The following is a 13,973-nucleotide window of genomic DNA, read 5'->3' as shown; positions in this document are numbered from 1 at the left end:
TGAAGCTGCCACACATAGCCTAGTGGGCTGCAGTGAGGCAAAATGATCTGGCCCCATGCTGACTATGCAGCGAGTCCACTTCTCCATTTGAGCTGCCATCTGTAGCACCCGTCTTATACGGTTAACGTTACTAGAGACCGTCTTGTATAATTACTGGTTTCAAGGAAGTAATGAGATTGGCAGTACGGTGCAAAGGTGAAAGGAGCGGACGTGCATTTATATAGCGCCTTTCACATCCTCAGGATGTCTCAAAGCGATTCGCAGCCAATGAAGTGCTTCTGAGGAGGATTACTATATGTATGTAAAAATGGAAAAAGGTGATAAAGGAACCATTTTGTTATAACTGAGTGTAAATGTTTATTTGTTTTGAAGGTAGGAAGATGAGAATTTAGCGTCTTTCGCCCCTTAACACCATCAGCTGTTGCCTCAATGTTGCAATGAGGCAACCGATTAGATACAGACTCAACAAATCAGTCAGTTGGCAAGGGGAGGATTGTAAGCTGTCGGTTGAAAGGTCTTTCTTCGAAACCATAATATAGTTGGGATCAATGTGCCCCCTAAGGTGCTGGCGAGGTCCCGCGCAGACCGCTCACCAGCCGCTGCCGCTGGAAGGGATACCGCGCATTGCGCGACCGCGCAATTTAAAGTGCCCGCGCGGGGAAAAATAAAATTAGAGGGAACATTGGTTGGGATGATTTTCTCATTCGTTGTTGGCTGGATTAAGAATCTATTTTGAACTGAGCATTGCCAGTGGTGCTCTCTCTATTGGTCGCAGGTCGGAATCTCCCAGTTCGCCTGCAGCAACAGTCATGTTCTGCACAAACTTTGACTTCCTTTAGTCTGTTGGTCGAAGCTGCTCCTCATGCTGCAGAAAGTAACCTGGATCCCTCCTTTTCTCTGCGACGTTCATTTTAGCCTACATGTTCTGTATCAATAGTCCCATTGCCAGTATAAGCGGTCCCGAAAGGAAGGCTAGTCCACGACGAACGATCAGCTGTTTCATGGACAACGTCTGTCGAACAGCGAGAACGCTCATTTTTGGGGTGGAGCACTCCTCTCTCAGTTGTTCTGTGTCTACGTTATTCTCCACCTGACCGGCATCTCCCAACATAATGACTGAAATGTTTCCTGAATAGACTTCTGCAAAGCAAAAAAAAATGATATTGAAATGTTGCAAGTTCTCCCAGGGAGCCGAGAGGTAGGCTCAGTGAACCCGTGTTCCCGATAGAGGACCTGTGCTCAAAAAAAGGAGCATGGGCCAGAGATAATGACAAAATTGTAGCCCCTGATTCATCTGCCTGACACGCCCGTAGAGCACAGCTCCCCACTGGGAGCACGGGAGCACTGAATTTACCCTTAAATTGAAAGAGGGTGGGTGACCTCTTCTGTGGTTACCGACCGCTGTTAAAGCGACAATCCGAATAATTATCTATATATGATATACTAAAAATCTTACGCCTGCACACATTGCCTGTCAACTTTTTTCCTCTTATAAGTTCCTCTGCCTACATTTACAATGGAAACTTGTCACGCTGTAATTACACTCTCCCTCCAGTGGAAGTGCTGTAGTGCCACCACTGGCATGAGGGTGCAATATAGAATAATAGATAATATAAAAAAAGCACCATATCAAAATGGAATTGGCTATGGAGAAGGAGCATGGGAATGGAATGAATTGGATAGCTCTTTCTAATGGCCGGCACGATGGGCCAAATGACTTCCATACTAGTTGTATCATTTTATGATTCTACAGTATATATGCTTTTTTTTATTCATTCCTGGGATGTGGGCGTTGCCGGCAAGGCCAGCATTTATTGCCCATCCCTAATTGCCCTCGAGAAGGTGGTGGTGAGCCACCTTCCTGAACCGCTGCAGTCCGTGCGGTGAAGGTACTCCCACACTGCTGTTAGGGAGGGAGTTCCAAGATTTTGACCCAGCGACGATGAGGGAAAGGCCGATATATTTCCAAGTCAGGACGGTGCGTGACTTGGAGGGGGACTTGGAGGTGGTGGTGTTCCCGTGGGCCTGCTGCCCTTGTCCTTCTAGGTGGAAGAGGTCGTGGGTTCGGGACGTGCTGCCGAAGAAGCCTTGGCGAGTTGCTGCAATGCATCTTGTAGATGGTACCGTGGTACTTTGGTGGCCGTGCCTTCTGTTGCCTAGGCCCTAAGCTCTGGAATTCCCTGCCTAAACCTCTCCGCCTCGCTTCCTCTCTTTCCTCCTTTAAGACGCTCCTTAAAACCTACCTCTTTGACCAAGCTTTTGGTCACCTGCCCTAATTTCTCCTTATGTGGCTCGATGTCAAATTTTGTCTTATAATATTTCTGTGCAATGCCTTGGGACAGTTTACAACGTTAAAGGCGTTGTTGGTACACACTGCAGCCATGGTACGCTGGTGGTGGAGGGAGTGAATGTTTGAGGTGGTGTCTTTAATATCAGGAATGAATTACATTTGCATTCTTGGGATCAGGGAATGACATAGGTTGGATACCCCAATGAGGGGATATATTTTAAAACATCCTTACCCTGCTGAATAATTAGCAGGAGTGCCTGAATACTAAACTGATCACAAGGTGGGCCTGGCTCCTTTAGGGGTTGATCTTCCTCTGCGCTCTATTTTCAATGTAGTGGTTCATAAGTTCACACCAAATTCCTGGTTAATATTGTTAAATTAGAACACACAGGGATTTCATGCGAACACATTAACCAGCTTACTAAAAAATAGCGCGCATTAGAATTTTACTCCCCCCCCCCCCCAGGGGTTAATCCCTTAATTTTTTTTCCAGTGATTAAAATCATGTCTTAAAATATCTTATTTCAATTCCTGCACCATGCTAAACTAGAAGTTAACATAGGGACTGAATTATATCTGTCCAGACCAGAACAATTATCTCCTACCCTATACCCTCACCTCACCTGAAGGCTACACATAGAATCATAGAATAGTACAGCACAGAAGGAGGCCATTTGGCCCATCGAGTCTGCGCCGGCTCTTTCGAAGAGCAATCCAGTCAGTCCCACTCCCCCGCTCTTTCCTCATATCCCTGCAATTTTTTCTCCTTCAAGTATTTATCCAATTCCCTTTTGAAGGCTCCTATTGAATCTGTATCCACCGCCCTATCAGGTGGCGCATTCCAAATCCTAACCACTCGTTGCGTAAAATAGTTTTTCCTCCTGTCGCCTCGGGTTCTTTTGCCAATCACCTGAAATCTGTGCCCTCTGGTCATCGACCCTTCAGCCGCTGGAAACAGTTTCTCTTTATTTACTCTGTCTAAACCCGTCATGATTTTAAACACCTCGATCAAATCTCCTCTTAGCCTGCTCTGCTCTAAGGAGAATAAACCCAGCTTCTCCAGTCTATCCACGTAACTGTAATCGCTCATCCCTTGAACCACTCTAGTACCTCATCAAAAAACTGAATCAAGTTCGTTAAACACGATTTGTCCTTAACAAATCCGTGCTGGTTCTCCTTTGTTAGTCCATGCTTGTCCAAGAGTTTGTTAATTCTCTCCCGGATTATTGTTTCTAAAAGCTTCCCTGTCACTGACGGTAAACTGATTGGCCTGTAACTTCCAGGTTTATCCTTCTCCCCTTTTTTTGAACAAAGGTGTAACGTGTGCAATCCTCCAGTCCTCTGGCACCACCGGTATATCTAAGGAGGATTGGAAGATTGAGCCCAGCACCTCTACAATTTTTACCCTTACTTCCCTTGGCAACCTTTCAAAGTTGTGGCCTAGATTTTAAGCAGAAGAAATGCTCAACAATGCAGGAAACCAACTATGTAACAAGGATACCAGTCACATTCTAGCTAAAGTCCAGTGTATACTCTATTTAATAAGGTGGATGATCTACATGAGCACACCAGATGGGCTTGACTCTCCATGTGCAGCATCGCAGGAGATTGACCACTGATACATATTCAAATTCTCACATTGGCACGCACTTCTGGTCAGCTGTACCCATTATAAATTCTCATGATCACATTTATAATGGAAACTAGCTATGTAAACTAGTCACACTGTAATTAACACCCCGTTCCCCACCACACACATTTTGGTAAAATATTATACTGTAAAAGATTCTCTACGTTTAAAAAAAACTAAATGGTGTGATTAAAGGTTGGCACAAAATTGTTCACACCTGTTGAAATATCCTCAGCTCGGCCACCAGAGGCGCTGCGAGAGGCGCCCACATCTTTCTTCACACCTGCATTAACTAGAGCCTTTAAACAAAACACACAAAAGACCTTCATTAAAGGGGAAGGATAGGCCAGGGAGAGGGAACACATTCTGCTCAAAGCACTCCCTCATTACAATCCTCACCTGCCTCACGGTGTATAGAAAGAAAAGAGAAGAAAGAAAAGAGGAGGAAAAGAAGAAAGGAAGGAAAAGAAGAGGAAAGGAAGAGGAAGAGAAGGAAGGAAGAAAGATGGAAAGACTTGCATTTATCTAGCGCCTTTCATGACCACCTGATGTCTCAAAGCGCTTTACAGCCAATGAAGTACTTTTTTGAAGTGTGGCCACTGTTGTAATGTGGGGAACTGCCACACGTGAGCCAGGAGGCAGCTCCATTGATTTTAGTCCCGCAGACCAGCCTCGAGGCAAATCTCAAAGTGCCCCTCCTCTAGGAGCTTTTCGTTCTGGCTGTGCACCGCAGGGCACATCAGTCTGAGCTGCATTCGAAGCCAAGCAGCAGAGGTGAACAGGCAATGTCGACCTGCTGCACTACCCAGTCTCGCTCTTAGTTTGATTTTAGCAGGAATATTGAGGGTCAGGCCTTTTCTTTAAAAAGAAGCATTATAAAGAAAAAAAGACTTGCATTTATACAGCGCCTTTCACGACCACCGGACGTCCCAAAGCGCTTTACAGTCAATGAAGTACTATTTGAAGTGTAGTCACTGTTGTAATGTAAGAAACGCAGCAGCCAATGTGTGCACAGCAAGCTCCCACAAACAGCAATGTGATCATGACCAGATAATTTGTTTTATTAATGTTGATTGAGGGATAAATATTGGTCCTAGGACACCGGGGAGAGCGCCCCTGCTCTTCTTCGAAATAGTGCCGTGGGATCTTTTACATCCGCCTGAGAGGACAGACGGGGCCTTGGTTTAACATTGCCTCCGAAAGACGGCACCTCCGACAGTGCAGCACTCCACTGGAACAGCAGCCTAGATTTTTGTCCTCAAGTCTCTGGAGTGGGAATTGAACCCACAACCTTCTGACTCAGAGATGAGAGTGCCATCCACTGAGCCACGGCTGACACTGTTCCCAACTTCCCGTGTGGAGAGGTGGCACCGTGTCTTAGAGTTCCAGTGCAAAGTGCCACAGTGTGATCTGCATTCCCCAGGCAGTGAATTCCTGATCCCAGCTGTGCTGTTGGGGGGAGGTGGACAACGTGTGCATGGACCAGGCATTTTACTATTGGGTGGCAGGCAGCATGGCGGTATAGTAACCCAGAAACCCTCTTAGATAGCCCCCGGTGGCCAGATGAAGAATGGCATTGAGAGCGCGGTGGGGGCCACAATGGCTGCTCACTCTCCCAGCTAGGTGCCGTGCATGGTGCGAGGAGACAAGGGAAAGGGGAAGAGAGGGAAAACGTAGGAAATAATTGGTGCAATAACAAATCGCTCTCATCTGCTCTCACCTGATTGGTTTCTTCGTTCCAGTTGATTCTGTAAACCACCGTCTGGTAGAAAACGAATTGGACAACCACGCAACTGGATATTCCGTACCAAAAACCTGCAAAATAATGATGGTGCAGTGAGTATGGAGGCAATGCTGTTAGGTTTTCCCTCCCAACTTTTTTCCCTTTTCTATTCCTCCATGACACCTTGCCACTTGCGCTGAGGGAGCGCTGCACTGTCGGAGGTGCCGTCTTTCGGATGAGACGTTAAACCGAGGCCCTGTCTACTCTCTCAGGTGGACGTAAAAATCCCACCGAAGAAGAGCAGGGGAGTTCTCCCCGGTGTCCTGGGCCAATATTTATCCCTCAATCAACATCACTGAAACAGATGGTCTGGTCATTATCGCATTGCTGTTTGTGGGAGCTTGCTGTGTGCAAATTAGCTGCCGCGTTTCCTACATTACAACAGTGACTGCACTTCAAAAGTACTCCATTGGCTGTAAAGCACTTTGGGACGTCCGGTGGCTGTGAAAGGCGCTATGGAAATGCAAGTCTTTTCTTTCTTTCACTTTTATCGGACAGCTGTGCCACTGGACCTCCTGTGACTTTAATGCCAATGTTCTCAGCTGAAAGGGGCGACAATGCCGTGGTGTGAAATCATGGTCAAGAAAGTTTGTTCTTTCTGACAGAATTTCTGCTGTGACGGCAAAAGTCTCATGACCATTTAACAGAAGGTACTATTCAGGGTGCCACGTTGCACCCAGGATACTGATGAGGCACGACTTGAGACTGATTATTTCCCACCTGGTGAGCTCTTCATTCATTAGGGGAGGTGGTGACTGGAGGTCAGAGGTTAAGTGCTTCACCACAAGGAATGTGGGGTGCGGGGGGGTAATCAGCCCCATTGGTGGCATCCAGTGTGGTATTATCAGAGCTTTGGGAGCAGGTTTCTGCTGCAACCTCTCACCAGAGCACATGAACACCTGTGGGATTGTAATGTAGGAAACGCGGCAGCCAATTTGCGCACAGCAAGCTCCCACAAACAGCAATGTAATAATGACCAGATAATCTGTTCTTGTTATGTTGATTGAGGGATAAATATTGGCCCAGGACACCGGGGATAACTCCCCTGCTCTTCTTCGAAATAGTGCCATGGGATCTTTTACATCCACCTGAGAGAGCAGGCGGGGCCTCGGTTTAATGTCTCATCCGAAAGACGGCACCTCCGACAGTGCAGCGCTCCCTCAGCACTGCACTGGAGCGTCAGCCTAGATTTTGTGCTCAAGTCTCTGGAGTGGGACTTGAACCCACAAACTTCTGGCTCAGAGGCGAGAGTGCTGCCCACTGAGCCACAGCTGACACATAAGGCAATGTAAATCAGGAAATAGCGATTAGGTGGCACCAAGGTTTAATGTTAGAAGCCTGAAGAATGGAGGAGGAAAGGAAGGAGTTTCATCGTTTTTTGAGCTCCTGGGCAGGAATGAGTTCAAGTAGAATATTGTGCAATGAATCATGGTTTCAGCACAGAAGCAAGCAGGAAGAGTGTGTCGGACAGGATCTTTTGAGGTGTAAAGGAACAAGAAGGAAGTTCAGATAAGCACTGATTATAGGGATATTGATAAAATAGAGAAAGGTTAAAAAAAAGGTTGAAATTGAAAGAGGAAGCGGTTGGAGCCTAGAGGTGAAAGAGAGATCGCTTAACAGATGACAAGTTTATCATTCTAATTCTCAGCCCCACTCCCACCTCTCTGTCCTCGGCCTCCTACTCTGTTCTAATGAAGCTTAACGGAAGCTCGAGGAACAGCACCTCATCTTTCGATTAGGCACTTTACAGCCTGCCGGACTCAACATAGAGTTCAACAATTTCAGACCATAACCTCTGCCATCCCCATTTACACCTCTTCCAGAGTCATCATTTGTTTCTTTACTTGTCCCATTACCATCTCCTTTTGCCTCACACCATCATCCCTTTTGTCATTTAATCTCTCCTGCCTTCCACCCTATCACAGACCTTCCCTTTTGTTCTTTCCTCCCCCGCTCTCCCTGCCCCTGCACTTGCTTAAAAACCTGTTCCATCTCTAACTTTTTCCAGTTCTGATGAAAGGTCATTGACCTGAAACGTTAACCCTGTTTCTCTCTCCACAGATTCTGCCTGACCTGCTGAGTATTCCCAGCATTGTCTGTTTTACTTTCAGATGGCACGCTTTTGTCTTGTATCTGGTCCAGGAGTTCAAGGTAGGTGCCTGAGGAGCTTGCTCAGAGATGGGATCATGATTCAAACCTTGGATGGACTTGGGCTTTATGGAGAATTATTAATTGTTTGGCACGAAAAAGGAGACCAAGCTTCTTGGAAACGCTGTTAGCAATGGAGGAAATGTCAAGGTCTCATTTGAGGTTGATGTAGATGGTGAGGTCGAGAATGTCAATGGGTGAAGTTCTAAGTAGGAAACCTCTGAACGCTGTTGGTTAGACTTGAGAAACATGAAGAAGCTATGTGCTTCATGAATTAAAACAGGATTTTCACTGCCACAAACTCCCGTCCCTCACTTCCGAATCCATCCCTCTCCCTGACATCTGTCTGAGGCTGAACCAGACTGTTCACAACCTTGGTGTTGTACTTGACCCCGAGATGAACTTCCGACCACATATCTGCGCCATCACTAAGATCGCCTATTTCCACCTGCGTAACATTGCCCAACTCCTCCCTTGCCTCAACTCATCCGCTGCTGAAACCCTCATCCATGCCTTTGTTATCTCTAGACTTGACTATTCCAACGCACTCCTGGCTGGCCTCCCACATTCTACCCTACGTAAACCTGAGGTCATCCAAACTCTGCTGCCCCTGTCCTAACTCGCACCAAGTCCCGTTCAACCATCAGTTCGCTGACTTACATTGACTCCCAATTAAGCAAGGCCTCGATTTCAAAATTCTCATCTTTGTTTTGAAATCCCTCCATGGCCTCTCCCCATCCTATCTCTGTAACCTCCTCCAGCCCTACAACCCTCCGCGATATCTGCACTCCTCCAATTCTAGCATCTTGAACATTCCCGATTTTAATCGCTCCACCATTGGCAGCCATGCTTTCAGCAGCCTGGGACCTCAGCTCTGGAGTTCCCTCCCTAAACCTCTCCGCCTCTCTACCTCCCTAAACCTCTCCACCTCTTTTTCCTCCTTTAAGACGCTCCTTAAAACCTACCTCTTTGACCAAGCTTTTGGTCATCTGCCCTCATTTATCCTTATGTGGCTCGGTGTCAAATTTTACTCCTGTGAAGCACTGTGGGACATTTTATTATGTTAAAGGCGCTATATAAATACAAGTTGTTGTTGTTACCCGATTGAAGGTTGTGGATGAGATCAAGACGTCATGATTTAGCCATTCGCTACAAAAGGGTTGGAGGTTATTGGGGGTGCATAATGAAGGAGGTTGATGGCTATAGAATGGAAGTACAGTATTGACAAAAGAATGGATAGAGTTCAATAATGAGTGGCTATTGATATAAAGAGAATGGAGCCCTGGTAAACATTCGAGTCAGTGGGTGATTACGTCAAAGGCTTTGAAGATGTTGAAGGCGAAGACAGATAATTCACCAAAATGTTCAACCATAGCTTTCCATCAGTGCATAAAACAGGCAACAAGATCATTAGAGCAATGGCCATGCCGAAAGCTATAACAGCAATGGCACTGAATTTCATTGGAGGTTCTGTTGGACTCCCACTGTGACTCCTGCTGTAACTCTGGTGGAACGCATCGGAAAACGGCCCGGACTTGGTTTCACCAGGTCCCCGTGATCCTGAGGCGTCCCTGTCAGGACCTCTGCCCCCAATCACCACCCCCACCCCCCCGCCGCAGTGGTGGACAGGTGTCGGATTTTCCAGCTGCATTGGGAAGGTGGATGTTGGGGTGCGCCGGCCGGCCTCATGTAAATAAGGTGCCCTCTTACTGGCCTCTGCAAACGGCAGCAGTCAGCATTACGGGGCATCGGCAGATGTGATTCCCCCAGATTTTCGGGGCCAGTCATAATTAGAGCAGAATCGTCAAGGTGTCGAACAATTGGAGAGTTAACAGCCTCTTCCATAACTTTAGAAAGTATTGACACAAAGGCAATCGGGTGATAAAAGAATATAGAATCACAGAATCTTACAGCACAGAAGGCGGCCATTCGCTCTTTGAAAGAGCGATCCAGTTAGTTCCACTCCCCTGTTCTTTCCCCAGAGCCCTGCAAAATGTTTCCTTTTCAAGTATTTATCCAATTCCCTTTTGAAAGTTATTATTGAATCTGCTTCCACCGCCCTTTCAGGCAGCGCATTTCAGATCACAACTCGCTGCGTAGAAGTTTTTTTTTCTGATCTCCTCCTCAGTTCCTTTGCGATTATCTTGAATCTTTATCCTCTGATTATTGACCCTAATAATTGCTAGGATATTTCTTAACACATGTTAGGGCTCCTGTGCTGGTTAAGGATGAGAGATGGTCTGCGGCCTATAAGTCAGAAGGACCCATATTTGATCCCTGCTCCAGGCCGAGTTAGGAGATCTCAGCCAGCATTGCTGTAGTGGTGGCGAAATGTGCATTACTGCCACTGGGTTAGGGAAGGAGAGAGAAACTAAAACCAGTTAGGAGGGTTCCTGCTCCTGGCTGTGTCCCCAATGCTGGTAAATGTGCATGTGTGTTGGGAGCAGGATGAGGCGGAGTTACAGTGCCCTCCCCAACCCCACAGCCACCACCCACTGGTTGCATTCACACACAAGGAATAGCCATTTGGGGGAGGTATCAGAGATTAGCCAGTGCTGGCGGGAGAGAATCCCAGCAAGTAGCCGAGCCGTCAGGAGAGAGAAGAAAGAAGCGTATTATGGATCAATTTCCTACCCATGATCCCAAGATTTGCAGCAAACATCAGTGGGACTCCAATGGGAAACCCAATTAGATAAAATCCCACTAGGTTAACAATAGCTCCGAGTTTTTGCTTCCCAGCTCCTCTTAACACTCCAGCATTCACGGCCTGTATAATAGACAAATAGAACATATTACAGTTACCACATCACCAATTTTTGTTTTCTTTTAGGGAAGGGTATTAAGGGATAAGGAGCTAATGGAGCCGAGGTACAAATCCGCCGTGATCTGATTGAATGATGGAGCAGGCTCGAGGGGCTGAATAGCCAACTCCTGTGCCTATGTTTACTACAGTTATGAAGCTTCCCGTTGCCAGCTCACTGTCTTTCATCGTTTGATTAACTTTAGTGAAGATGTTTTAAAAGTCGCAAAGTAGCAAACTCTTTTTCTGAATTGGCCTAGTTGTAGGACCGAAGTTGTTCAGATCCCGCCCGCCGCTCACGGGCTGCACTGAAGGAGAAAATCTCCCCAACACTCAATTTTCGACTGAAAACTATTCGCACAAGTTCTTAAGGGTTCTGTTGAAATACTCACAACCATGGCATCAAACAATTGGTTAATAGCGACTAATGGTAACAGGTCCGCAACTAAACGAATAATTTCTCTGTAAGAGGGAGAGAGGGATGTCAAGAAAGCTTTCAGGCATTTCTGGACTCACATTGTAAACGATATGCAGTTAAGTTTTCAATGTTTGTAGAATAGTTTTTTTTTACTAACTTGTCAGTAGTGAAGGTATAACCCACCACATCCTTTACAGCTACCAGTGTCACACAGATCACCAAAGCGCAGAACCCTGTTCAGGTGGAAGCACAAGAAATTACTGTTTAAAGTCTGCCATACAAATAATTCTGACCAACGAGCCTACTTTAGATTCCAGGCAACTCACTTAAAAGAAAACAGGAATTCAGGCCTGGATATTTACTGGGGTGGGATTCGTAGGCGGAGGGGGCGGGAGGGGTATCTGACGGGAAACCCGGGGTTCTCCCACGTGCTGTAGGGTTTTAACTCCGCAGAGCGCGTGTGTTTTTTGGCCCGAACAGGCTCCCCACCCGGAGATCAGCCTGATTGACAGGCCTGGCTTCCAGTCGGGCGGGGAGCACCGTGGAGCAGGCCGCAGGACCAGGTGGGTCCGATCCATGATCCCGGGGTGGGGGAGTGGAGGGGGGAGTGCTTGGGGGGCCGGGGGGGGTGGGGAGCACTTCTGCTCCTCCTGGCCCGTAAGCATAGAAACATAGAAGATAGGAGCAGGAGTAGGCCATTCGGCCCCTCAAGCCTGTTCCGCCATTTAATGAGATCATGGCTGATCATCCAAATTCAGTATCCTGTCCCTGACTTCTCCCCATATCCCTTTAGCCTTAAGAAATATATCTAACTCCTTCTTGAATATATTTAATGAATTGGCCTCAACTGCCTTCTGTGGTAGAGAATTCCACAGGTTCACCACTCTCTGGGTGAAGAAATTCCTCCTCATCTCTGTCCTAAATGGCTTACCCCTTATCCTTAGACTGTGACCCCTGGTTCTGGACTCCCCCACCATCGGGAACATCCTTCCTGCATCTAGTCTGTCTAGTCCTGTTAGAATTTTATAATGTTTCAACTGAAGGCACTTAGGGGGAAAAATTGGGTCGCGCCCCCTTTGGGGCGATAATTCACCGGGGTGCTACTTTTAATGCCCGAAAAAGTTAGCACCCCGTACCGGAAATTGAATGGTAGCACCCCAAGCAGGAGCGGGGGCTAGTGGCAGCACTCCCCCATCCCTCTTGGGGTGCTACCACCCAGCGATGATGAAGGAACGGCCGATATACTTCAAAGTAAGGATGGTGTGAGACTTCGAGGGGAACTTGGAGGTGACGGTGTTCCCAAGCGCCTGCTGCCCTTGTCCTTCCAGGTGGAAGAGGTCGCGGGTTTGGGAGGAGTCAAATAGCATGTCAATGCTCAGCGTCCCAGCTGACACACGTAGGACGGCCACTTAGGGAAGGTACTGGAGCGCACATCGCACCATTGGAACTGTTCTACTGCATGATAAAAAGAAAGGCTTGCATTTCTACAGCGCCTTTCATGACCACCGGACATCCCAAAGTGCTTTATAGCCAATGAAGTACGTTTGAAGTGTAGTCACTGTGGTAATGTAGGAAAACGTGGCAGCCAATTTGCGCACAGCAAGCTCCCACAAATAATGACCAGATAATCTGTTCTTAATGATGTTGGTTGAAGGATAAATATTGGCCAGGACACCGGGGAGAACTACCCTGCTCTTGTTCGAAATAGTGCCGTGGAATCTTTTACGTCCACCTGAGAGAGCAGACGGGGCCTCGGTTTAATGTCTCATCCGAAAGACGGCACCTCCGACAGTGCAGCGCTCCCTCAGCATTGCACTGGGAGTGTCAGCCTAGATTTCTGTGCTCAAGTCTCTGGAGTGGGACTTGAGCCCATGATCTTCTGACTCAGGGGGAAAAGATTAGCAGGTAAAAAGCAAACTACAAGGAAGAGAAGAAATGGATAAAGAGTGAGGTGAACATGCCATTACTCGAATGAGCACATTTGTAGTTAAATAGCACAATGAATTGTAAATGAGAGACTCACCAATGCACCACAGAGCAACTTTGGCAGAGCTTTTAGCCTGCTCTGGGTTCCCACTACCCAGTGCGTTACCCACATGAACACTTGCAGCCACACTGAACCCCAAAGGTACCTGTGGGGGAGAAGAACACACAGGCCCTGAAATTATGCCATGGGATACTACGTAGAATTACATGGAATCTCCAGCACAGAAACAAGCCATTCGGCCCAACTGGTCCGTGCCGGTGTTTCTGCTCCATGAGAGCCTCCTCCCGCCTTACTTCATCGCACCCTACCAGCATATCCTTCCATTCCTTTCACGTCTTCATCTGATGTTGGAACGCTTCATGAAACACCTCTTTTTGCCATTTTAGCAAAGGCGTTAATCCATTAATTTCAAGCAGGTTACTGTCTCCACTAAAGTAGCACGAAGAGGAATTTCAGACAGCTGTGTTAAGCGTTTGTATGTCGGTATCCCGCGGCATAATTCCAGAGCCAAACTGTTAATTTTTGCGCTGCTATATGCTCTTTGCGTAATTCCTCTCGAATGATGTTGCGTTAAGCTGTCTGCCCTCTGCAGTGACCTTGGGGATAAACATCACAGATGTTAGCACCGAGCCACACAGGTCAGGAATGTCACACAGTCAATCACCGGTCTGTGCGGAATTAGCTGCTCTCCGTCGGGTGGGGGTGTTAAAATCACTCTTCGTGCCCTGGGATTATTGAAGGGAGCAAATTCGAGCCAAAATTCCTGCTCCCGATTACCATCCAGTGACCTTTGGTGGGGGTGGAGGGGGGGGCGGTGGTAGCAAGAGCAGGCTAATCTGACTAGTTTACCAAACTGCCAACAACATGCAAAAGTAAATTCACTACTCCTGTACTCCGAGTGGGCATCTGGGCTCAAA

The 13,973-nt window shown here is 47.2% G+C and overlaps 1 protein-coding gene across 1 annotated transcript in view; it reads right to left on the bottom strand.

Moving 5' to 3' along the window:
* Window positions 1-332: 332 nt before the first annotated feature.
* LOC147102393 (multidrug and toxin extrusion protein 1-like) overlaps window positions 333-13,973 on the bottom strand; it is a 48,174-nt gene continuing 34,533 nt past the window's right edge. Inside the window, exons 11-17 of the mRNA XM_085964778.1 lie at window positions 13,093-13,201; window positions 11,227-11,302; window positions 11,044-11,113; window positions 10,486-10,618; window positions 5,641-5,735; window positions 4,138-4,219; window positions 333-1,140 (exon numbers count right to left, since the gene is read on the bottom strand). Coding sequence (XP_085820904.1) covers window positions 917-1,140; window positions 4,138-4,219; window positions 5,641-5,735; window positions 10,486-10,618; window positions 11,044-11,113; window positions 11,227-11,302; window positions 13,093-13,201 — 789 coding nt within the window. The 3' untranslated portion in view covers window positions 333-916. The remainder of the gene's footprint in view (window positions 1,141-4,137; window positions 4,220-5,640; window positions 5,736-10,485; window positions 10,619-11,043; window positions 11,114-11,226; window positions 11,303-13,092; window positions 13,202-13,973) is intronic.

This window comes from Somniosus microcephalus, chromosome 22 (genome assembly GCF_052327205.1).
Source record: "Somniosus microcephalus isolate GS21.2 chromosome 22, FLI_Smic_1.0, whole genome shotgun sequence".
NCBI classification, from domain to species: domain Eukaryota; kingdom Metazoa; phylum Chordata; class Chondrichthyes; order Squaliformes; family Somniosidae; genus Somniosus; species Somniosus microcephalus.
Note: the sequence above shows the minus strand (reverse complement) of the source record. Positions and strands in the feature narration are given on the sequence as shown.